The following is a 26,886-nucleotide window of genomic DNA, read 5'->3' on the forward strand; positions in this document are numbered from 1 at the left end:
AGACTTACCTAGTGTATACCAGGTCCCTTGCAGCTGTCAACTGTCCTACTTTGGCCAAACACGCAGGACAACGAATATCAGGATTTCAGAACACAAAGACTACATCCGGTTTCACCAGTACAGCCACTCTGGGCTGGCAGACCATGCCTTAGATACCCGCCATAGAATTCGTTGGAAGAAAACTAAAATAATACACCGCAGCAGGTTCAAGTACGAAAGATTATTCATGGAATCATCAGCAGCAGCTCTAAAAAACGTTCCAAACCTCAACAAATTTGGGTGCATAAAACTACCCCAAATTTGGAGGTCTACATTATGAGAACTTCAGCCCAACGGCCAAGACAACCCAATTAGCTGCTAGGGGCAGCTATTAGGACTTTAGGAACAATATTAGTTTCTTGCCTGCTTCCTCATTTGTTTTTGTTAGTGCCTGCTTGCACATACCATATTTGTATGTTCCTGAAGATGGCAATGTGACGTCGCCGAAATATTGAAAGTATTCATTAAAGTTTGATTTAATTAATATCCGTTATATGCGTTATTAATTCCTTAAGTTAACTACCAGGAATGTACTATAGGTTTACAGAAAAACTTTTCGTGGGCGGGACTACATAAAAAAATAATAATAATAAATAAATAAATAAAAATATTAGATGCGTGTTACATAATTAATAAAATTACCGAAACAGAAATTTATCTGGAAAATTTAGTGAAAAAAAAAAAAAAAAAAAACCTCCGAAAACAAAGTTTTTTTGTTTTTTTTCCCGCATAATTTGTAAAGCGACATTCAGGAATGGTGGAGGAGGAGTTGTAGAGAGTAGGGTATTCGAAGGGACCGTAAAGAAAGTGTCATATCATTTATGGTTTTCTCCACCGTTTTTCAATCTCTCGAGAGTCCCCCCCCCCCACCGGATGCGACACGTTTTCTGAGAGAGCACGAAGCAGAGTAACTACTGTTTATTTTATTAAATATTTTTATTATTATTAATATACTAAGTTATAAATATAAGAGTTATAATTTTTAAAATAAATATTTTTGCGTGCTATTTTACTTTTAGCCTGGAATAAACTATAATTGTCTACTATCAAAAAACTGTAAGAACATCTTAGTTTCGCTAGAATAAAATACATGCTATGAAAACTATAGGTCAAAACTGTCTTATGAAAAGTGTAGGGGGGGGGCAAAAAATTTTTTTTGGCAAAATAAATGGGGGAGGTTGTAAAAAGTTTGAAAGCCGCTGGTTTAATCCATATTAGGAATTTTACTTATCTAATTTTCGATACCTTGCTTCGCAATGTCTATTCCACAACTCACAGTTATTTTCTTTTTCGCAGACACCTTAAATACTATTCATTGCTTACGCATTTAAAATATTATTTTAAATGCGAAATTCTTTAAATTCTTAAAGAATTTCACCAATAATTAAGCATAAAATATAAACTCACCAATTAATTAACCAATAATTAAGCATAAAATATAAACATTAAGTACTGCATAATATTAATAAAGGCAGATCTCTCCTTTCAATTTCACGAAGCCATTAGACATTTAAGTGTGGATATCATATCGATATTATAGTAGCATATATGAGGACTTTTTGCTTTAATTCCGAGTTTGTTTACATTTACTTATCAGTGTGTGGACCTTTAGTAAAGTCTAGTTTCTACTCCGAAAAAAAAAAAAAAAAAAAAAAAAAAAAAAAAAAAAAAAACGTCATGATGGAAATACCGTGGTTTGGAACAATGCCAAAAGGACCTTGTGACGCTTTTGGAAAAATTCAGAAACACTGATAAGTTACTACCGGAAAGCGAAACACGCCAGCAGAATAGCATAACATTTCTAGAAATGGGCTTGTCAAAAACAGCAACAGTTACTTTTGTATTCCTGTTGTTATACTACAAAAACGCGGAAGTTAACTGTATGATTAACTCACATTTTTTTTAAATGCAGAAATTGCGGGGAATTATAAAAGTATTTTCCGATAAAAATACAATTATAATGATTCGTGGTGCAGATAAATTAAGGAGTATATTTGCTCTTGCCACAGACTGTTTACCTGGGGTTATACTGCAAAAGGTAAGGCACGATTTTTGTAGCATAAGCATAACGCTATGTAAAAGGAAAGATTCATAGGATTTAGTTATTGTACAGATGTAAATAATGTGGCTTAGTAAAAATGAATTGCTATTGATAAATTATATTGAATAATAACGATAATATATGACAGTTCGATCAAAGCACACATGTAAGAAGACCAAGAAAATTTTCATCGGCGAAAAAAAGTTACATGATAGCTCAGAACTAATGGAGAAGAGTGCAGATTTACCCGTATATCGCTTTATGAAATCCACTGACCCCTACTGCATAAAATGATGAAATCTTAAATATTTATTGATAAATCTGGAATTAAAAAATAAAAATATACTATCAATATTATTATTAGAATGTGGACCTAGTGGATAGCGTCTCTGCTCTTTAATTTTTTTTCTTATTAGGAATGCGTCATTATCGATATTCCGAAAACTGTATTAAAGTTATTAATAAAATATGTTAAATAAAATACTTCTTTTGACTCTATCAAATGCTCTTTCAAAGTCAATATATGTAATATGTTTCTAAATTGTATTCTCTTCTTTTCTCTATTATCAATTTTAGTAAAAGTTCTTTTCTAAATCCATTTTGGACTTCTAAAATGAAACCTTCGCAAAATTTTATTAGTTTGTTATATTTTATAACAGGAATTTAGAATACTTATACCTCTATAATTTTTAGGGTCATCTCTCTTACCTTTAAAAAAAAAAAAACAGGGATCACTATTGTTTTTTTTTCATTCTATTGGTGGGTTACTTGTTGAATATGATTTTATTTAAAAATATCAAGCCTTTCTTTAAACCACATTCCTGCATATTTATATAATTTCCGAACGTAACTTATCTTCTCCAGGTGATTTTCCGGTTTCCTTTAAGCTGACTTCTAATTCTTCTTTAGTTATTTCCGTTTCATTTTCATTGAATGTTTGCCAATTATCTTTTTTAAAATATTTATCTGTCCACAATTCTCTATAGAAATTTAGAAATTCTTCTAATTTCAATTCGGTGTTTCATTTTACTCTTTCTCTGGTATCTATACTTAAATGTTTCAAAATCTTATATACATTGGGTCTTATTCTATATAAATTATGTTCTAAATTAGAAACAAATGTGTTCAATGATTCTCTGTCTTTTTTTGACCTCTCTCTTAGCTATAGCTCTTATTGTTTTATACTCTATTTCATCTTCTAATCTTTTACGGCTTAACCCTTTATGATATGCTTCTTTTTTATTTGATTATTTAGAAATAAATTTTTTATTTTATCTCCACACACACACACACACACACACACACATCATGGAGTAATCTGAATCTTGTATCTGAAATCACGATAAAGAATTGACGAACCGTTTCTATTTTCAATTCGATTACTTACAGTGCTACAACGGAACAACATGGCGAAAAAAAAAAAGAATATATATATATATATATATATATATATATATATACAAATCCCGAAGATCATTAATGTCATTAAGTCAAAGAATATATATATATATATATATATATATATATATATATATATATATATATATAATATATATATATATATAATATATATATATATATATATATATATATATATATATATATATATATATATATATATATATATATATATATATATATATATATATATATATATATATATATATATATATATATATATTATGACATTATACATATATATATACTTAATGACATTAATGATCTTCGGGATTTGTATATATATATATATATATATATATATATATATATATATATATATATATATATATTCTTTTTTTTTTTTCGCCATGTTGTTCCGTTGTAGCACTGTAAGTAATCGAATTGAAAATAGAAACGGTTCGTCAATTCTTTATCGTGATTTCAGATACAAGATTCAGATTACTCCATGATGTGTGTGTGTGGAGATAAAATAAAAATTTTATTTCTAAATAATCAAATAAAAAAGAAGCATATCATAAAGGGTTAAGCCGTAAAAGATTAGAAGATGAAATAGAGTATATATATATCAAAGAATATATATATATATATATATATATATATATATATATATATATATATATATATATATATATATATATATATATATATATATATATATATAATATATATATATATATATATATAATATATATATATATATATATATATATATATATATATATATATATATATATATATATATATACTGCGATAAGCTTCCCTGACTTAATGACATTAATGATCTTCGGGATTTGTGAAACTATGAGAAGCTCATCTACAATTTTGGTTACAATCGGCTCATTTTCGTTGGAAAAAAATTGGTAAAAATATTTTGAACTGATATTAATAATACAGCTCTGGTCGGATAGAATTTAATGTTATTATAATTATCATCATCATCATTATTATTATTTGGTTTTATTCGGACCTTAGAAAAAAAAAATCAGTCAAAACGAAACTTTATGTATGGAATGGAACCAAACACAAATTGGTGTTTCATACGATAAATCATCATCTACCCCTCTGAAACAGTACGTGCACATTATATGCATACCGCATACCGGCCACTGAATTAGAAACTCTTATTTAATATGGTGTTGGATCTCCTTCAGCCCAAATTATAGCACATATGCGGTTTGGCATAGATTCCAGAAGGCGTTGGTTGCACCTACGTCCACAACATACCGCGTGTTCACCAGATAATTTTCAGATTTGATGGAAGAGGACTTTGCTGTCAGATCTGTTTTTCTAACATGTACCATACATTCTTCATGGAGTTCAGATATTGGTTTTGTGGTGGCCGGAAAGATAGTGGAAGTCGCCGTCATACTTGCTGAACCATTGCTGAACAATTCGTGCTTTCGATGGACAGTAGCATTATGGTCCATAAAACAACCGTCACCTGCTGCATAAAAAGTCAACATTTCAGGATGGACTTGATCGACAACTATGTTCAGACATTCCTTGGAGGACACCTGATCTTCCAGCAATACCAGGAAAGTCGTTCCGTACCAACAGAACATGCCTCACACCATGACACCACCTCCAGAACCTTAAGTTGTGTTTAAAAGGCAAGCTGGGTTCATATAGCTCCCACGAAACTCTCTGCCTACCGTCGGTACCGAACAAGGTGTACCGTGACTCGTCGGAGCACGTAACATTTTTCAATTTTTCCAGTGCAAACGAAACTTTCCGGTTCTTAGCGGAAATCAGTGGTGTCCGTATAGGCATGCACCAGCCAATAACGATCCCCTTTATTTCCTTGCATATAGTTCGGTGAGATATGGCTCAGGACGAGCCTTCATTAAATGCTCCGGTCAACTGCTGTATGCATGAAGTTCTGTTTGTCCACCAAGACTTCTTAGACGACGGCGATCTTGTTCCTGACAGACTGTTTTGGGAGCACAATTACGCCTATCTTAGACAAGCAATGTAGTTTATTTTTCCACAGATTGAACACCCGGAATATCTCACTTTTTGAGAAACCAGTTGTGCTGTTTTCAAAATCATGGCTCCAGCTAGATAGGCACCCATAACAAGTCCTTTATCGAACTCCGAAAGAACCTTTGTTTTTCTCATTGTGATCAACGCCATTGACAATTACTGACAACAACATTCTTAAATAGTTGATTAGAATGTGGTGACGCCCGTAACAAATATTATGCAATATACGCTTCGTAATTGACGTTTATGCATCTGCATAAAAGTTTCTAATGCAGTGGCCGGTATGTGTACAATAATGTCAGCAAATACACTGCTCAAAACAATTAGAAGATATTATCGTTGATGATGGGCGACCTTGTCTTCGGCAAACATTTCCCGTCTCCAGAAAGTGATTCCAAAGTCGCGAAATTACGCTTTGAGATACACGATACGCTTGATCGACAACGTGCTGCGTTTGTCCAGCTTCTAATCGATCAACGGCTTTCCAAGCCATGGATTCCGGGATATCATGTTGCTCTTCCATTTTTAACACCATAATGGGTGGTAAGTGACACAAGTTTACAATTGAAGTGATAATTATGCATTGTGGAAGTGAGCGCAACAGCCACGCTTTCATACCCCCACATGCTAATATAGCTAAGACACGTTTCGACACGTCTTAACATGATTTTGTAAGCATTTGCGTATTCTGCACTGTTCTATATTACGAATATATTAAAAGAAGTGTGTTACATTTGTAAATTACTTTTATAACTTTATAATTTACAAGAAAACCAAAATATCCCCTAATTGTTTTGAGCATTATACAACAGTATTAAAAGTCTATGATCACTCAGGCCCATACAGCCGTATGCGATCCGGTTTCCTCGCTCGGAAACGTCTATTATGAGACCATCATCCTATATATATGAGGCCATTTCAGTTCTCAAATAAGCAGGATGATCTCAGATAAGGTGACACTATCCGCCAGGCTTCTTTATTGGCTCATTTACATAATTTTGTTTTTTCAAAATTCGTTACTAAAAATAGTCTTATCGACACCAAATTTTAGTCAAGATCCAAAATACCAAGTTTAGTAAAACTTCATCTCGCAGAAGAGCAATTATCACTGTTCTCCTGAATAGCTTTGCCAATTTTTTCTCAATAAAAATTGCTAAATGTAATCAGAATTCGCGGTGCATTCTAAATGATTTTTCTGTTACTATCGAAAATCCGTCCAGAATGGAGATTAATCCTGAAAAATGTTTCGATTTTTTCACATGATCTATTTGGCCAAACAACAAAAATTGAGATAACGCGACAAATTTTCGTACGGACTCCAGTAACGACCGTCAATCAAGCAGAAAACGTAACAGCTGGCGCACGGACAAAGAAAACATCCATAAAAGTGCTTATCATTTTACGACATGCTCTTAAAAAGATTTTCGCCAGTTCTGATCTAAAAGCTTCCACTCGGCAAAAGCAAGTGATTACCCATTAAGCAACAAAGGCTTTAGTCGCTCAGTGAATACCGCTGGGTTTCGAACCAACAGTCCCCCCCCCCCTTCGGGTGTAAGTTATGATTTTAACTTTTTTAACTTCGGGTGTAAGTTAATGATTTTTTTTAACGCGTAAATTCTGGATTTTCCTTCTTTAAAACAAAGTAATGGATATGTAGAAGTCGCACCAACCCACAAAGATAGTGAAAGGGGCTTCAGAGCTGAGGTAGTATAGCACTATGCGACGTTTTTTTTTTTTATCATGAATTTATCGTGGTCATCATTTCATCACTGTTTCATCCAATCAAGGTTGGATAAGGACAATGATGAACATATATATGTTACAGGATGTGCAAACTGGATATTGTACATAAATACAGTACAGTACCTCTTCTATTATATTTAAAATTAAGACTATGAAATATCGTTAATATCAAGAGAAATAATTATATATTTTTTAATTTCATAAACGACATTTTATGACTAAGAATGAAATCAGAAGTTTTAGTTAATCTGAAAGTTTAGTTGCTCCTGTCTCACCATATATAAATCATGTTACTTGGTTTCTTCTTTCAGCCTATCTCTGTCAAGTTTTCTACCAGTATTTGCAGAAATATGAGATTCTATGAAAGTGCTTTTGAAGCCGTAAAGGACATTCCTGATGGCGCACACGTACTGGTTGGAGGTAAGATCATATAGGATAATAAATTTAAAAGGACTGAATGAATGAATTTTAAATATAAAGTTAAATGAATTTAACATTATCTGGTAGTTTCCACTATAGTGGAAACATAACTGTTCCTGAAACACAAATGCTCTTATTAGAATTTACTTTATGAAAGAAGTGTCTACAAATGGAAATCATGCTTGGAGTATTTTTTATGAACATTTGAAGACAAAATTCCACGTATTAAAATTTCACACAAAAATTTCGCAGTTATGCTAAGCGTAGCATTACTTGTACCCAGAAGTATTCTTAAGGAAGCTGTATCAGAAAAATACTGTGTATAGTGAACGTTATCGGTCAGTTGCCACATTATGTGATCTCATAAATAAGAGCAGTACTACCATTTTATAACGTGATTCTCAAAAGTGAATGCAAAGAAACGAAAGTCTTTCCTTGAAATTCGGTAACAAATTTTAAGGACAGAATAGCAGGATTTAATTTTAACAGTGCAGTGCTTTTTTTTTTTTTTTGACAAAAACCAGACAGATAGTGGAATAATTTGAGATGTCATTGCAATCTACTGAAAATATACTCGAACATCCGATGAACCCTCCAGCAAGGCAAGAAGGTACTATAAGCTCAACTATTTCACGGTTGGTTAAAGTAAATGCGTCATCGCGCGTGATCCCTACACAAAATAAGTCAACTGCAGGATCCTTCTCTTATTTAGAATAATGCATACCCTATAAGATTGCGTTTAAAGTTCCTTCCAATGCACTGAAAGGAGGGAGAGTGAACAACTTGGCAATGGTGTCAAATTATCCTTATTGTACTCAAACTGTCTGATTAGTTTTCAAAATGAAGTATGTCCGTTACTGATGCTTTTTATTCCGCATTCATGAAATTGGGCATAAGGTTCAAACTATGAACCAATATTTCTACTCCAATGTTTCTTTTCGAAAAACCACCCAAACAATGGAATTTTATATTCTTTTCCCACCACGATAGTTCCCCAATCTTTGCTCCATTGATCTGGTATCATAAATTGTCTATTTTTATTTTTTATTTTTATTTTCAAAACTTAAGAAAATGCAAGCTTTGAGCCTGCATTTTCTTGGGGTTTCAACAAAGGGGCGAAGAGGAAAACACCAAAATGGAATTTTCTCAGAAAGAAGACTTTTTGTTCAGACGCATTCACTACTGTCTTAGAGGGTAAGAAAATAACACTGGTTACACGATTTATTTATTTTTTCTAAACCTTTTCATAGCGCTTATCTAAAGAGCGGAACATACAATCAGATAGTCTGTGGAACAGGTAGAAAAAATCACATATTACTAATGATCACTATTTAACTAAGGCTTATATCGTAAACGTTAGATGCCTCTAATTAATGCAATGATTGAGAAAGGGAGAAACTGGTAGATAATGGAATGGAACAGATTTATCTCCCCTGTTTAAGACAAGAATGTATATATGGATTAATTCCTAATTTACTACGTATACAAATAGATGCAAAAGAGGGCATCAGCTAGGAGTTAGCTCATGAGTACAGGTTTTAAAATCTACAAGTACTATCTCAATCCGAAGGTTTTTCTGTGTCCAGGTTTCTCGGTATTGTTTCTTTCTCAGATAGACTGTGTACATAGGAAATGATTTTCTTTAGGTTTTGATAAAGGAATCTGGACAACAATGGTGATACAATGCAGCAGATTGGTTCTGTTGTCTAGAGATGTGGCAGACAATTCTTCTGGATATAAATGGAATAAGTACAGTTTGCGAGCCATGGATTAAGCGGAGGCAAGCATACTGAATGAACGTCTGCCGTTTGGATACTATATATATATATATATATATATATATATATATTTGACCCATACACAAAAGTTCACAAGACCTATAGCTGTTTAGTGCCGTGTGAGAATAAGAATCTGTTCACGTTTTGCTTGAACAGCTGAAGATTTATTCTTTGAAGAAGGCAGGGGGGGGGGCTGTTCCAAAGAACATAAGTAAAGAAATGAAAGAGGCAGTGAAGTTGGTTCGGTAAATTTCAAGCTGAATTGTAACAGAGTGTTGGTTAGCAGTGGCTCCTGTTGTAATGGTTTTTGGGGAAAGTGGAGGTATAATAGTGGACAATTCAGCAGAGCACTGTCCATTAAAATATCTGTAGAAGAAGCACAATGAAGAAACTGATTATCTCTGAGAGAAGGACTGAAGTGGATATGTGAGAGAGAGAGAGAGATCATTAGTTAGACGAACTGCCCTCTTCTGAAGAGAATTGATCAATATTAGAGAGGATTTTGGTGCACCATCTCAAATATGGGAGCAATATTCTGGTTGGGCGAATTTGAGATTTGCATAGAGTTAGCAGCTGTGAAAGTATGTCTTGTGCAAAAAAGTACACCAAGTTTTTTGGCAGCTGCAGAAAGTATAGTTCAAATATGCTTGTGCCAGGAAAGGTCAGAGGTATGTCAGTCCAAGAAGCGAGGTTCTCTTCGGACCTTTGAGATAGCATCTCTTTGATAAGTTATTTGCTAGGGAAGTCATTTATTAAATATTTATATTAATTTATTATTATTATCACTGGTGTCGCTTCGCTCCACTGTGAACAGACGTGTGAATTTTGTGCTGCTCGTTAATTTGCAATTCTAACATGGATATTCAACACTTTTATTGAATTTATCAACTTAAGGTAAGCTAGGTTCAACATTTTTACAAAAAAAAAACAACTAAGAATTTAACTAAAAATTTTTGCTTTTACGAACCGCCTTCGATCCTTCTGGCGCAACACTCTGTCTTATTATCCATACAAAACGCTTAAGAGGACCTTCGAAGTGATCGCTTACGTCACCTTCGACCCGACGTTACTTTCGCGCCGGGCAGAGTCTTCACAAGCATTTAGGACTAAAAAACAACTAACTTCGGGTATGACTTACTGATTTTCATTCTACTATGGCTCTTTCTGTTAGAATTCTTTCACTGGAAAGCTACGACTATCACTATCAAAGTGCAAATATATCTCTCAAAATGAAGAAGTACTATGAAACCGCTGTGATAAGAATTTGCCTATTAATGACGAGTACGGGCAATGTCTTGGCTGAAACGGCAACTTGTACTTCTTTATTTATTTATTAAATATAATAATCCTATGTAGAAAGGATCAACCAGATTAATTATACTGGATTATTCTGCATCCGGATGGAGAAATCACAGACATTGGTTATTAAATGTAAAATACAAATTAAAGGCATACCACAGACAACACAGAGAGCTTAACCGCTATAGTGCAAAATTTAGCGAGGTGTATGAAAATAGAACTTACCGATGCAGAAATTAAATCTAGTCAACGAATTATAAACAGAAGAAGAGATCGCCCCGCAAACATTTCACAACAAGCTAAAGAAAGATTAATTAAGGGCAGCAAAAAAATAAAAAAAAGACCAACAACATCGAATATAAATTGTTCCTGGAAAGAAAGTCCTATATATGTGAACGATCTAAACATACCGAAGAAATTTTCTGCATCTTTCCAGGAAAGAAAAACAAGACAAGAATTACAAATACTCATGGCTCAAAAACATATATGAAAAAAACAGATACATCAAGAATAGTGTCCATCACTAACGAAAGTGATCTGGAAAAATTGTAAAAATATTATTATTATTATTATTATTATTAAGACAGACCTCCAAGGAGTCAGGGACTCATCGAGGGAGGCCACATACTACACGCACCAGCTATCATACTTTCTTGAATTCATTTACGCTGCTTGCACATACACAACATTCAATGGAAATCCATTCCAATCACGCACCACCCTATGAGAGAATTCCATCAATTGAAATCAAAATTCCATCAACTGATTATCTCTCAGAGATAATCAGTTTCTCTCAGAGAAACTGATTATCTCTGAGAGAAGGACTGAAGTGGATATGTGAGAGAGAGAGAGATCATTAGTTAGACGAACTGCCCTCTTCTGAAGAGAATTGATCAATATTAGAGAGGATTTTGGTGCACCATCTCAAATATGGGAGCAATATTCTGGTTGGGCGAATTTGAGATTTGCATAGAGTTAGCAGCTGTGAAAGTATGTCTTGTGCAAAAAAGTACACCAAGTTTTTTGGCAGCTGCAGAAAGTATAGTTCAAATATGCTTGTGCCAGGAAAGGTCAGAGGTATGTCAGTCCAAGAAGCGAGGTTCTCTTCGGACCTTTGAGATAGCATCTCTTTGATAAGTTATTTGCTAGGGAAGTCATTTATTAAATATTTATATTAATTTATTATTATTATCACTGGTGTCGCTTCGCTCCACTGTGAACAGACGTGTGAATTTTGTGCTGCTCGTTAATTTGCAATTCTAACATGGATATTCAACACTTTTATTGAATTTATCAACTTAAGGTAAGCTAGGTTCAACATTTTTACAAAAAAAAAACAACTAAGAATTTAACTAAAAATTTTTGCTTTTACGAACCGCCTTCGATCCTTCTGGCGCAACACTCTGTCTTATTATCCATACAAAACGCTTAAGAGGACCTTCGAAGTGATCGCTTACGTCACCTTCGACCCGACGTTACTTTCGCGCCGGGCAGAGTCTTCACAAGCATTTAGGACTAAAAAACAACTAACTTCGGGTATGACTTACTGATTTTCATTCTACTATGGCTCTTTCTGTTAGAATTCTTTCACTGGAAAGCTACGACTATCACTATCAAAGTGCAAATATATCTCTCAAAATGAAGAAGTACTATGAAACCGCTGTGATAAGAATTTGCCTATTAATGACGAGTACGGGCAATGTCTTGGCTGAAACGGCAACTTGTACTTCTTTATTTATTTATTAAATATAATAATCCTATGTAGAAAGGATCAACCAGATTAATTATACTGGATTATTCTGCATCCGGATGGAGAAATCACAGACATTGGTTATTAAATGTAAAATACAAATTAAAGGCATACCACAGACAACACAGAGAGCTTAACCGCTATAGTGCAAAATTTAGCGAGGTGTATGAAAATAGAACTTACCGATGCAGAAATTAAATCTAGTCAACGAATTATAAACAGAAGAAGAGATCGCCCCGCAAACATTTCACAACAAGCTAAAGAAAGATTAATTAAGGGCAGCAAAAAAATAAAAAAAAGACCAACAACATCGAATATAAATTGTTCCTGGAAAGAAAGTCCTATATATGTGAACGATCTAAACATACCGAAGAAATTTTCTGCATCTTTCCAGGAAAGAAAAACAAGACAAGAATTACAAATACTCATGGCTCAAAAACATATATGAAAAAAACAGATACATCAAGAATAGTGTCCATCACTAACGAAAGTGATCTGGAAAAATTGTAAAAATATTATTATTATTATTATTATTATTAAGACAGACCTCCAAGGAGTCAGGGACTCATCGAGGGAGGCCACATACTACACGCACCAGCTATCATACTTTCTTGAATTCATTTACGCTGCTTGCACACACACAACATTCAATGGAAATCCATTCCAATCACGCACCACCCTATGAGAGAATTCCATCAATTGAAATCCTGTATGATCTTTTCAGAAGTTTGTACTACGTCTCAATCATATCATCCCTTTTCCTGTTTGCTACTACAGTCTACAAAATTTCAATGTCTTTGAAGTCAGTATTCCACAATCCTGATATCATTTTTAACACTCCGTTGCACTCTGTCCACTGTATCAGAATCATAACCGAACCCAGGAGACCAGACCTGCGCACAGTAGTCCAAGTGAGGCTTATCAAGGCCTTGTAAAGAGGCAACATGGCATCCTTATCTTTACATGTTAAAGTTCGTCTCAACATTGCACTTATCTTTTGAATTGAATTTGCAATCTTTGCTACGTGGCTCCTGAACTTCAACTTGCTAACTACTAACACTCCAAGATCCCTAGCATGATCAGTTTCTTCTAGCACAATCCCACCAATATAATACGACATTGTATATCTAATCACGCCAAAGTGCATGACTTTATATTTACTGACATTGAACTAACATCCATTTCCCATGCCCACGGGTCCAGCTTGTTCAAATGATTCTGCATATTAGCAGCATTCCTGATTACCCTACCTATCATCAGCAAATAGCTGCATGTCACCTGTCAAATCCTTCCCAATATCATTAATGTACAGATTGAATAACAGCAGACCAAGGACTGATCCTTGTAGTACACCAATAGTTACCTTAAATCTTGCACTCACATTCCCCGTATACTGCCTTTTGATACTGTCAGTCAGCCCTCCTCTTAATGACGCTAATATTTTATAATGCAAATCCATATTCTACAGTTTATGCAACAGTCGTCCATGATGTATTCTGTCAAAAGCCTTAGCAAAATCCAAAAGTATCATGGTGTATCCATTCCCCTTGTTTAGTTCAATGGTAATTATAGAATGTAAGGAAGTTGCTAAAATATGACCTTCCTAAGGGAAGGTAAACCCATGCTGTTTATTGCAAAGTAGAGATTCACTGTCAACCCATTTCTGAATGCGAGCCCTGACCAAATTTTTCCAAAATCTTCACCACCACCACTCCTGAGATACTGATTGGTCGATATTTGGATACATCGTTCTTTGCACCATCCTTATGCAATGGGATTACCATACATTCTTTCCATTCCTGCGGAATCTTCCCTATTCTAAGACTCATTTTATATAGCCTGGTCAAAAGGAACAGCCAGTTCAGCTGAACACTTTTTAGCACCCGTGCTGATATCCCATTAGTTCCTATTGCTGAACTGTTAGTCAGTTTGTGCAACAGCTCTATAATAATACTTTCTCTTCATACACCTGAGTTTTTTCAGACGAGGTAGCAACGAATATTCCTTGCTTGTCAATACAAAAATTTTTCCAACCCGTTAATGAAGGAGGAAAGTGATCATAGCATAGAAGATCCAGTAAACCACATTGTATTTAATGTATTTGATGACAGGATAATGAATTTCATGTAATCAAATAGATATACCATGTCACACATTAATATACGTAATGTAAAAAAAATATTGGCTATAACTCAGGAATATCTCAGTGAACACGTAGGTTATATAGACACTATAATATCCACAAAAACTTCCCTGATCAGCAGCGAGGAGCTTCTACCATACAGTTTGGCTTCGAAATGTTCAGTTATTGTCATGGAAAAGTAAAGTTAGTTGGATTGATGTTTACGTTAAACAAAAATACACATTACGTTAGCTAAAAATTAAATTTAAGATGGCCAAAAACATTTGCCTAAAGTTAGAGAACTGTATCAACGAACACAGTTTAATACTGAACTCCATTTAAAGGACATGAGATGAAAATCCTAAAGCATTCCAAAAGAAACTAGAAACCTGGCTAATAAAAATAAACAACAACCTTAATCAGCCTATAATTATAGCAGGAGACATGAACATGACCACCCTAAACTCTGAATCAACCATAACCACTGCTTATTTAGAAACACTATTCAAATTTGGCTTAACAACAACCATTTTATGTCATACTAGAGAGGAAATGATAAATGAAAACATAGCACAATCCTGTATAGACCATATTAACGTTCGTGTTAGAGAAAACAGACTTTCATCCGCAACTACTAAGCAAAACTAGCAGATCACTAATTTACATCATTACACATCCCAGTACTGGAGAAACAAAACTCCTTACTCACATCAAACTACTTAAAAAAAAAAAAAAAGTAATAGACGATAAAATTGTTGATGAAGAAATTACGGAAACTCTATGGTATCTTATAATGCCATACAATAATCAGCAATAAATATGACTCTTTAGTCAAATCGATGCATCGTGTAAACAAGAAAGCTACTCGTAAAATAAAGATTAGAACCAGCAGTGATTCACCTCCATGGCTAAACGACGATATATGTATTACTTAAAACATACAAAAAAAGGGGGAGGGGGGGGGGAAGAAGAAGACATTTATGGCACCAACTAAAAAGAAATCCGCGTAATCAGCGTTTAAAAAGCGAATATACAGAATACAGAAACAAACTCCAATCAGAAATACGCGAATTTATTGGCGTAATTATTACGCCAATAAAATTAAATTAATGAAGAAACATTAAAGGAACATGGACAACAATAAACGAAGCACTCAATAAAATACCACCTCCTCCTGCCTCAACGACTGTTATCTAAAATTTTGCCAAACCCGTTTAAGTAACAAGCAACTAGCAGACAAATTTAATAATACATTGAAGGAACGAATTATATTCGATTTTAGAAAGCCAAACAACAACGCTATCCAGACACAAAATAAGACTCTTTCGTTACCCCAGATAACACAAAAAGATTTGGATACAGTTATCTCAAAACTCAACTTTGAAAACATCCTCTGGATTTGATCAAATACTATCGATGGGTATCAAACTGCACTTACTCCGCCGTAAAGTCAGTTCCACTCAGATTGTTATCCTTAATTTTTAGAAATGTAAAATACCACCAGACCCAAAAACAGCATTGATAAACTCCACTACATAAAAAACGAAAATCCGATGGAATTAACAATTACAGGCCTATATTCTCGCTGTCAGTAACAGAAAAAATCATGAAAAGAAGAATTGTGAATTGAAAAAATATCCACATATCTCTCAAAAAATTCAAAATATTATCGAATATACAATACAGATTTCGTAAAAATAAAGAAACCAGTATGTTGCTGGTAAGCAAAAGAGGAAAACTCCACGACTGGATCAAAGACTTTCTGAAAAACAGAACCATTCGTTTTATATTATATTCGCTTTTTAAACGCTGATTACGCGGATTTCTTTTTAGCTGGTACCATAAATGTCTTCTTTTTTTTTTCTTTTTTCACAAAAATAAATAGTATATATAGTAGGGATAACGACAACGTGGCTCACGTCCACGCGTCTCATGTGGCTCTTCATGCTCTACCAGGAAAAAATAAACAAAAGGAGAAGAGAAAAAAGAGGAACAAAATAAAAATTACTGCAATAAAAAAGTTTATTTCGAAACATTAAATGAAGTTTACTTTGAACAATTAGAATAATTTTAAAGTCGAAACACAATAATTCCAGTTACTTATTTACTAGTAGAGGCCTTCCTTGTAACCATTTTCTTAGTAAGTTCCTTAAAATTAGGTATGGAATTAGTCAAAGCAGTTCTTACAAGCTCGTTCAAACGTTCATCATTTAAAACAAATCTATATTTAGATTTAATATATTTAAGAGTTGAATATAGTGCTTCACAGTACGTAGTTTACTTTCGTAAACAAAGTAAGCCAATTTACGTTGGTTTACTTTTCGTTTCACAAAAAAGAAACTCTTCTTCCCATTCTGGCCTAAAACTCCTGTGTTCCTCTTCATATTTTATGTTTTTTATGTAGAATTTCTAAGCACTTGAAAAAGAGTTCAATGATAACAAGCACTGTCAATGGACTCACGCAACAATATGTTGAACGACACCGATAGATCAGCGCCGGAAGTGTAACTAACGTGTTGTGGCAGGCATAGCTTATGCATCCCCATCTCGCCATGCACACACTCACTTACTCCCTTACCATCGCATCGGTCAAAGGTTGTGGCTCTTCTAAGTCTTACCGGAATTATTTTGGCTCCAAAAGGACGCAGAGTTGGCCATCCCAGATCTACGGCAACAGAACAAATATTAGTTGTGGCATTCCGCAAAGGGCAATCCTATCGTCATGCCTTTACAATATTTCTGTAAACGATTTATTCAACCTTCAACTATACAGTCACATCTACCAGTACGTAGATGACACACTACTCATAGCCATATACAAAGAAGACCCATCAATAGGTCTGGCTCATGCATAATTCTATTAATAAATAGCAAAAATTTTCAACACATAATATTTAGAAACCCTCAGATGGTTATAGATCTCTCCCACATATCATTGAAATGTCATACTTCACATTGCTCAAAGAAAACAAAAACCTGTCCTTGCCCAACAGTCCAGAAAGTGACAAACCCTCAAATACTTGGGCCTGCATTTTGACTACAATATGCTGTGGAACACATATTAATTATATGCACAAAATACTGCGGATGTTACTCTTTAAAATGAACTACTTACAAGAAATGTTACATTCAAATACTAGGAAAATTATCTATAAATCCATATGTGAGTCTATACTGAGATATGGTATAATTTGCTATGATTCTAAACCAAAATTTAAAAAAAAAAAAAAAAAAAAACTAAACGAACTGCAAAACAGGCTGATAACCATCAACCATCAACATATACCAACAATCGACTTCTAACCGTAATAAATCTTAGATATCACACTGTCGTGTTAAGACATTACTTTTCCAGAAAATATCGAACAGCAACAAATCCATATTAAATAAGCTTCAGCATATAACATACATTACAAGTAATTATAATAATGCATACGGAAAAGCAACCCGTCAATTCTCTGTATCAGATCTGTTAAATAATACAGTATGTAGAACCTAACTTCACATGCTGTCCTAAAGAGCGCCTTGTAATTCCATTACTCAACATGCGGCAATAACTTTTGCTTAACATTAAAGTAGCCGCTGAGAAAAAAAAAAAAGTAATATAATTATATATTTATTAATCTTCACATAAGTCATATATCGGTTTCGAAAGATGTGAACAAAATGACAAATATACGACTATATCAAAAAAATAAAATAAATGCCCTCAGCATTGTGTAATAAATGTATCAAAAATGTAAAATTATAATACCTTAATTGTACATATATCACAACTCTGCGGCCTGGTTGCCGAGTGGTTAGCGTACCCGCTCTCCACCCAATAGGCTGAAGATTCGAATCCTTCCGTGGACATGGATGTTTGTAATTGCTTTCACCTTCATACATTCATTCATACAACTCTATACATATAAATATATGCATGTTAAAGGTACCAAGCTATTTTAAACCTGGTTTTACTCCAGTTCCCAAGTAAGCAAACAGACTTAAGCTCTGTATTACTAAAATCTTGGTATTTCTAGCCTGGCTCCGACTGATGAGACCTCAATAAAGGTCGAAACCGGTCTGGGTAGTGGCCCCTTGCCTTTAATACAAAGCATCATACATCTCCTCCAGGAGACGTGCTTTGTATTAAGGGTAAATATTAAGATTAGTGATCAGAGCTTATTCTACTTTTACCACGAGTTGCCTTGGTCTTGCACAACGTGCGGGGTCAGCTAGACTTACAACACTTGCAGGCGCAAACTTGACTTGTTTGTCTGTTTGCTTAGTTGGGAACTGGAGTAAAACCAGGTTTAAATAGCTTGGTATCTTTAACATTTATCATACCCAAGGTAAAATACTTTCTATATTTATATCTCCTCCTGGGATTTTTTTTTAATAAGGTTAAAACACCTTGTGGTAACTTGTTCTGGTAAAATACTTATAAGCTCTGTATTACTAAAATCTTGGTATTTCTAGCCAGGCTCCCAATGATGAGACCACGATAGCGGTCGGAATTGGTGGGGGCTGGCTTTGAGAGGCTCTGGTTGGGGATAGGTTTTGCCTGTCTCTGAGTAAGGCCACCGCTGAGATTATGGCTCTGGCTGGTGGTGGTGGTGGGGTGAGCCTGCCACTGGGTAGAGCCAACGCTGAGAAGTTCTTCTCGGTGACAGGATGAGCTTGTCACTGAGTGGAAACTCAGTTTCCACTCAGTGACGGCCGAAAGACCGTCCAACGCTGAGTTGGACGGTCTTTCGGCCACTATGGAGTGGTCTAGGGATCGTCCTAATTTTTAGAGAGGTCTTTACTTAAATACACCTCAATAAAGGTCGAAACCGGTCTGGGTAGTGTCCCCTTGCCTTTAATACAAAGCATCATACATCTCCTCCAGGAGATGTGCTTTGCATTAAGGGTAAATATTAAGATTAGTGATCAGAGCTTATTCTACTTTTACCATGAGTTGCCTTGGTCTTGCACTACGTGCGGGGTCAGCTAGACTTGCAACACCTGCAGGCGAAAACTTGTCTTGATGGTCTGTTTGCTTACTTGGGAACTGGAGTAAAACCAGGTTTAAAATAGCTTGGTATCTTTAACATTTATCATACCCAAGGTAAAATACTTTCTACAAATATATACATATATATATACATATATATATATATATATATATATATATATATATATATATATATATATATATATATATATATATATATATATATATATATATATATATATATATATATATATATTGAAGCTACTCCAAAGGTCATATCGTCTTGCCATATATCAGCACACTATCCAAAAAGCTGAGCAGAATTCTAAAGAAGTTTAACATAAAAACGTGCTTCTCGACTCTGCCAAAAATAATATCACGCTTCAACAACTATAAACAACCTCACAACCTTCTACAATTCCCAGGTGTATACAAGGTCACTTGTGAATACGGAAAGCCTTACTACGGGCAGACAGAGAAATCTATCTTACTACGTCTCGAAGAGCATCAGAGAGACATTGCTTATAAGAGAACCAGAGTAACTGCTCTGTCGGGCCATGTCCTGCTTTCAATAAACACGAACAACGAAGGCCACCAACATGAAATAAATTGGACTTCAAACCTACACATCTGCCATGATGAAATAGAGCGCCGCATTGTCGAGTCAAGGGAAATCACCTTAGACCCTTTTCATTTGAATAATAATCTTAGCTATAATTTGGCAGACTCTTTCAACTCTACTATTAGATACTGGAGATCGCGTGATTCCACACACGCACAGGTGTACAACAATAGAACTTTAACTCGGACTGTAGTTCAAGCTCATAATAACTGTAATTTACAGTCGAATATTATGGCTTTATAATTGTATAGCTTTAGAGTGTGTCAATGTTAATTTAAGTGTCTTTTATTATCTTTCTATGTTCTTATCGCCTGAAGAAGTCATTCTTGACGAAACATGTTGCGTTTTTTCAAATAAATGTCATTGTGTTATAATTCTCGGGTTTAAGTCAGTTAATTTAGAAAAATAAATATATATATATTATATATATATATATACACACACACATGGTGGTTCGAAATTCCACGTAAAAACTTTGAGGGGAGGTAGAAAACATCAAAAGCAACCATATTCACATAGGAAAGCATGACCGGAAAAGCCACCGGAAGGTGGTACACATGATAATAACAATTAATAATATTAAATATATAAACCAAAGGGTATCTAGTATAAAACTACGGCATATAATATATCGTATATTACATATTAGATATGAAACCTATAACTTCTTTGCACACAGCACAAGTTTAAATTTGAAGAAATAATATTTTTGATTTTCATAGGTTTTGGATTCGCTGGCACACCTGAGGGTTTACTCGATGGACTACTCCTTTCAAAAGTTAAGGATCTAAAAATTACTTCTAGCACTTCTGGCTATTCTGGATCGAATTTTGTGCCTCTCTTCGAAAATAAACAAGTAAGTAAGAACTATAACAGGAGTGAATTCTTACTGATAAAAGCATGGATTCACATTGATATATGTATTATGGAATGAACTGTTAGTCTTTATTATTATTATTATTATTATTATTATTTTATGAGAGGGTGGTGTGTAGGCATACGAACGGTTACATGGATGTATGGCTGGTCCCGTTTTTTATAGTTTTAATGTGGTTTTAACTCCTGTTTTTAATTTAAAAGTGTCACAAAGTAACTCTACTTGTCACGCTGAAGACAGTGATATATAATTCATCGAAATCGGCCAAGTGGTATCCAAAATCTGAGTATGCTGAAAATTGAACACAGTTCACTGTGGTCACTAACGAGCATAGAACAAAGGACGTCGCCATCTTTATTGTTGTCCAAGGGAAGAAAGGTGAGTCATGAAGTGTAACAAGTGCCTGAAGGAATTACCGTCCGACGGAAGTCATATAACCTGCAGGAAATGCGTTAGGAATCTTCACTTTACATGTTACGGAACTTCAGAAACAACATGGCAATGCAAATCCAATGCCAAACGAGAGGAATGGAAATGCTTAAACTGCAGAGAGAACAAAGAAACGCCGCCACCCACGGCGCAACTGATTATGCCGTAGGCAGAATTGAACGATGAACTGAACAGACAAAAAAATACCGGTGAGTCTTATAATTTGAATTCCGTAAATTTATTATTAGAAAAAGGTTTAGAAAATATAAAAGCCAGCTTAGTAGATCTTGTCTAAGAACTATTTGATAAACAGAATAAACAAATAACAAAAAAAAAATTAGCGAATATGAAGAGTTTGTTAAATTTAATAATACAACAGTCGAAGAAGTCTTACAAACAGTAATAGACCTTAAAACCAGCATTAACGTACTAACTGACAGGCAACAGAAATTGATAAAAGACACATCCGAACTCTGTCAAGAATTTAATTCCTAAAACGACAATACGAACTTTTAAATCAACAACAACATAAAGACCTTGTCATAAACGGTCTTCCAGAAAGTGAATCCACAGAAAATCTCAGAGACGTATTTATAAAGTTGGGTCATGCAATTGACATCCCCTTACAGCATAATGATATTCAGACCATAAATCGGATTCCCAGGAAGAACAAAAAACAAGGCTCGCCACGACCCATACCAGTCATAGTTCATCTGACAAGCAAGCCTACAAGAGACAATCTCATAAAAGCCAGCAAACGGAAAAAACCAGTTGTCAAGTACTTAAACGCAACGTAAGACAATACACCACTCTTTCTATCTGAGTATTTAACACCTTTCAATCAGAATCTGATGTACCAAGCAAGAAAAGCAAAATCAGAAGAAAAAAAAATCAATTTTTGTGGATCAAAGACAGCAAGATACTCTTAAGAAAGTCACAACCTTCAGTCTATACAAATAAAAGGCTAGGAAGACATAGATAGGCTGCCAGGGTGAAATAAAATACTCCAATTTAGTTCAAAAAGAAGACCTCAACACAACAAAAATGAATGTGAACCATCAGATAGATGTAATCACACCAGAATACAACAGCAATCGTGCTTTCGACTCGCTTGATGCATGGACACAACACACAGTACAAGCGAGACGACTCTCAATCTTGCATATTAACATCAGAAGCATCCGAAAACACTGGTTATTGTTACAGGCTTATCTGAGGAATTACACCGGTATTATTGATATATTGGTCCTAACAGAAATATCCATAACTAATGACGAAGCGACTGCTTTCCAAATTCCAGGCTTCCAACAACATAGATCATGCCGCCAAACAAAAAGAGGGGGTGGAATATTAATATTTATCGAACATAAATTAATAGCAAAAGAAACTGCTTGGCAATTTGAGCATGTTGAAACCCTTTGCTTCGAAATCACTAATACAACAAATACACAGCATCCCATAGTACTAAATGCTATTTACAGGCCACCAAACTTAAACATGATAAAATTCTTGCAGGAGCTCAATTGCTGGCTTTCGCCAAGAAATATGCTCAACCGAATACCTAATGATAATCGGCGACATAAACATAAATATTGCAAACGAAAACCAGAACAACACTGTACAATACCTAGACACGCTATCCATGTATAATCTAATACCAACAATAACATCATATACTAGAGAAGAAATATTCGGAAATATTATCACTGCTTCCTGCCTTGATCACATAAACGTCCGAGCACCACCAAACAGTTACACTGCATCAGTCATAAAATGCAAAGTAGCAGATTATTACTTCACGGCTCCAAACCTGCACACTAAGACAATATCCATGCAACGCCCCACAGAAGAAAAGCAACACAAAACAATAATAGACGAAGAAGTAGCCACCCACGAAATAAGAAAATCCAACTGGGAACACATGGCATCAAATTCAGCAGATATCTTATACAATAACATTAGACTCACACTGGAGGAAATATATAAGAAAGCTGCAAAGAAAGTCAGAATTCGCTCAAAAACAACACAAAATCCTTGGATAACACAAAACTTAATCCTAGAAATACACAGAAAGGACGCTTTATGGAAAGAATTAAAGCGATATCCAAATAACACAGCTTTAAAAACTGAATATAGGATAACAAGGAATCGCCTTACAACACAAATAAGAAATACCAAAAGAAACTACTACAGAGACAAATTAACCACTGCACAAAACAAGATGAAACAAACCTGGCACTTGATCAACGAGATGCTAGATTGTGCTCCCAACACCACCGCCTCCGAAACCATAAAACACAGCTTCATGAAAGACGGAAAACCTATCCAACAACTAGGAAATGACTTTAACCAATACTTTGCAGACTCCATCCAAGAACTGCACAGAAATATTCCCCCAATCACAAAACGTGATCCTCCACTTGGACCACAATCAAAGCAGACATTATGGTTCCCAACGATAAAAGAAGCAGAACTTCTCTCTGCAATACATCAAATCAAACCAAACAAAGGCCCAGGAATTGATGTATAAGACCTAAGGATATCAAGAAACATACAACTATCTAAGGTCCTATCCTACTAAAATTAATAAACAAAATATTTAAAACAGGACAGATACCAAGTATGCTAAAGACCGCCATTATCGCACCCATATAGAAACATGTAAAAAGAAATTTAATCAGCAATTACAGACCCATAGCAATATTACCAATTATCAATCAAATTATGGAGTGGATCGTACTGAAGAAACTCACAGCATATACAGAGATCTTTCATATTATCCCCAAAACACAACATGGTTTTCAGAAAAATAAGGGAACAACATCTCTCTTGGAAGACTTTACAAACGTAATTAATACTGCCTTAGACAAAAACAAAATTGCCATGGTAGTCTTTATTGACCTAACTAAAGCATTTGATACACTCACACATCAAACCTTGTTAGAGAAGCTGAGGCATGTTGGAATAGATGGGCCTCTGCACAGATGGTTTACAAACTACCTCCGAAATAGAAAGCGTATCACACGTATCGGGTCAAACCGAAGTAGAGAGCTACCAGTAACCTGTGGAGTGCCACAGAGAGTTGTACTCTCCCCAACTCTAGTCAACATTTATACGCACGATATTAATGAGCTACCTCTCTCAAAGGTAAGATATTCCAATACGCAGACAATACAGCGATAATATCCATGCGTAACAACACAAACATAGCCCAAACAAATATGCAACATGACATAAATCTGATCACAGACTGGCTCACGAAAAACTCCATACACCTAAACTCACATAAGACAAAATTAATGATATTCAGAAATCCACTGACTCGACCAGTTGATAACAAATATATAACCATCCAACATCTACTCTCCAACATAAAAAACACACAGAACAGCGAAACCACTATAATCACTCAGATTGAAACAATACGATACCTTGGAATTTACTTCGATGCACATATGAACTGGAATAGCCACATAAACCATCTACACAACAAACTCCGAACAATAACTGGCAAACTCTACAGGTTAAAAGACATAGTTCCCACACGCCTAAAAAAACACTAATATACAAAGCACTATGTCAAAATATACTAAGATACGTTATAACAACGTATGCTTTCGGTGCACCCCACAAACTAAATAGATTAATCTCGTTACAGTACAAAATCATAAAACTGATCTTTTGGGAACAAAGAGACCATAACGACTTTATATACACCGCAATGTCAGAACACAAAATACTGACAGCAAAACATTTATTTAACTATGCAGCTTTGCTAAAACATTATCTCGATGCCAACTACAGGACAGTCAGAAACACATATCGCATAACAAGACCTCAGACAACTAATCATATCACATATAAATACAATAATCACTACGGAAAGGCCACGCGAAACTTCTACATCCCAGACACGATAAATAAATTACCTTTTGAATACAGAAACCTTACAAACTACAATAGCCTGAAAAGAGCTCTAAGGACATACTATGAACAAGAAACACGCACCCAAAATACCATACAAACTTAATGAAACACAATATATTCGTTCAGGCTTCCAGTTCAGTGACACATCAATACATTCCAAAGTATTGTATTTGTGTGTGTGTGTGTGTGTGTGTGTGTGTGTGTGTGTGTGTGTGTGTGTGTGTGTGTGTGTGTGTGTGTGTGTGTGTGTGTGTGTGTGTGTGTGTGTGTGTGTGTGTGTGTGTGTGTGTGTGTGTGTGTGTGTGTGTGTGTGTGTGTGTGTGTGTGTGTGCGTGCGTGCGTGCGTGCGTGCGTGCGCGCGCGAATTTCTTAATCATAGATTTCGTAGCTTCCCAACACAGCAAAAAAAAAAAAACAATATATAATAACCAACTGGTGTCATCCTCAGATAAGCTTACATATAAGCTTCGAGGATGAAAGCAAAGAAATTACTTCTCATCCAAGATGTATCATATGTAACCAAATGTATGTAATGTACGTATCACATGTAAACCAATATATATAATGTATGTATTATATGTAAACAAATGTATGTAATGTAAGTATCATAGGTAAACAAATTTAGGTGATGTATCATATGTAATCAAATGTATGTGATGTATGTAATAACTAACAAATGTATGCAATGTAATAAAAAAATGTAAATCATGAGTTTACGCTTTATGTTTGTGAGAATTAGGAAAAATAATATTTTGATTGCATATGTGTAAATACTGTTGTATAATCACACCTTTTCAAACTTGAAAAAAAAATAGTAAACTACAACATGTAATATTATACAACTTATGTAACTCTGAACAATATAATTGTAAATTATTACTGTGATTGTTATTTAAATAATAATAATAATAATAATAATAATAATAATAAACTATGTTATCATCATCACTATTTAAATCTCATTATATGTAGCACAAAGTACTGAACCTTGTAAAATAATATACTGAATAGGTGATCATTGTACATATGTAAATATTTGAAAGGAAAAAAAATTATTATTATTATTATTATTATTATTATTAGCTACTCCAAGGAGTCCTTAGACTCATCGAGGGAGGCCCTAAACATCGCGTCCAACATTTGCGCAGTAACTATCATACTTCGCTTTGAACTCATTCACAGTCATGGCACCTACAACGGACTCTGGCAGTCTATTTCTCCACTCGTTCAGCACTCGCCTCTCTGAATCCTCTCCACTATAATGTACACAGTCCTGTTATATTTGACATCGCCGTAGCGCAGTCCTGAAGATGACGTGGCACTTACACTCCGGTTGGGAAAGTTTGAATCCTGTCTCTACGATATGAAGAGCGTTTATAACTTTCCTGGTGAATTAAATAAGTACGAAGAGATTACC

At 34.7% G+C, this 26,886-nt stretch overlaps 2 protein-coding genes across 2 annotated transcripts in view; one reads left to right on the plus strand and one right to left on the minus strand.

Annotated features, from left to right (window-relative positions):
* LOC150101139 (uncharacterized) overlaps nucleotides 1-1,519 on the minus strand; it is a 916,744-nt gene extending 915,225 nt beyond the window's left edge. Inside the window, exon 1 of the mRNA XM_090401523.1 lies at nucleotides 1,447-1,519. The gene's annotated coding sequence lies outside the window, so the exon portion shown is untranslated. The remainder of the gene's footprint in view (nucleotides 1-1,446) is intronic.
* Nucleotides 1,520-1,850: 331 nt separating this feature from the next.
* LOC150101140 (succinyl-CoA:3-ketoacid coenzyme A transferase 1, mitochondrial-like) overlaps nucleotides 1,851-26,886 on the plus strand; it is a 155,207-nt gene continuing 130,171 nt past the window's right edge. The window contains exons 1-3 of the mRNA XM_090402085.1: nucleotides 1,851-2,077; nucleotides 7,579-7,687; nucleotides 20,959-21,092. Coding sequence (XP_090258211.1) covers nucleotides 1,946-2,077; nucleotides 7,579-7,687; nucleotides 20,959-21,092 — 375 coding nt within the window. The 5' untranslated portion in view covers nucleotides 1,851-1,945. The remainder of the gene's footprint in view (nucleotides 2,078-7,578; nucleotides 7,688-20,958; nucleotides 21,093-26,886) is intronic.

The sequence above is a fragment of the Typopeltis vanoorti genome, chromosome 12, assembly GCF_054136105.1.
Source record: "Typopeltis vanoorti isolate ZY-2024b chromosome 12, IOZ_Tvanoo_1.0, whole genome shotgun sequence".
Classification (NCBI taxonomy): Eukaryota; Metazoa; Arthropoda; class Arachnida; order Uropygi; family Thelyphonidae; genus Typopeltis; species Typopeltis vanoorti.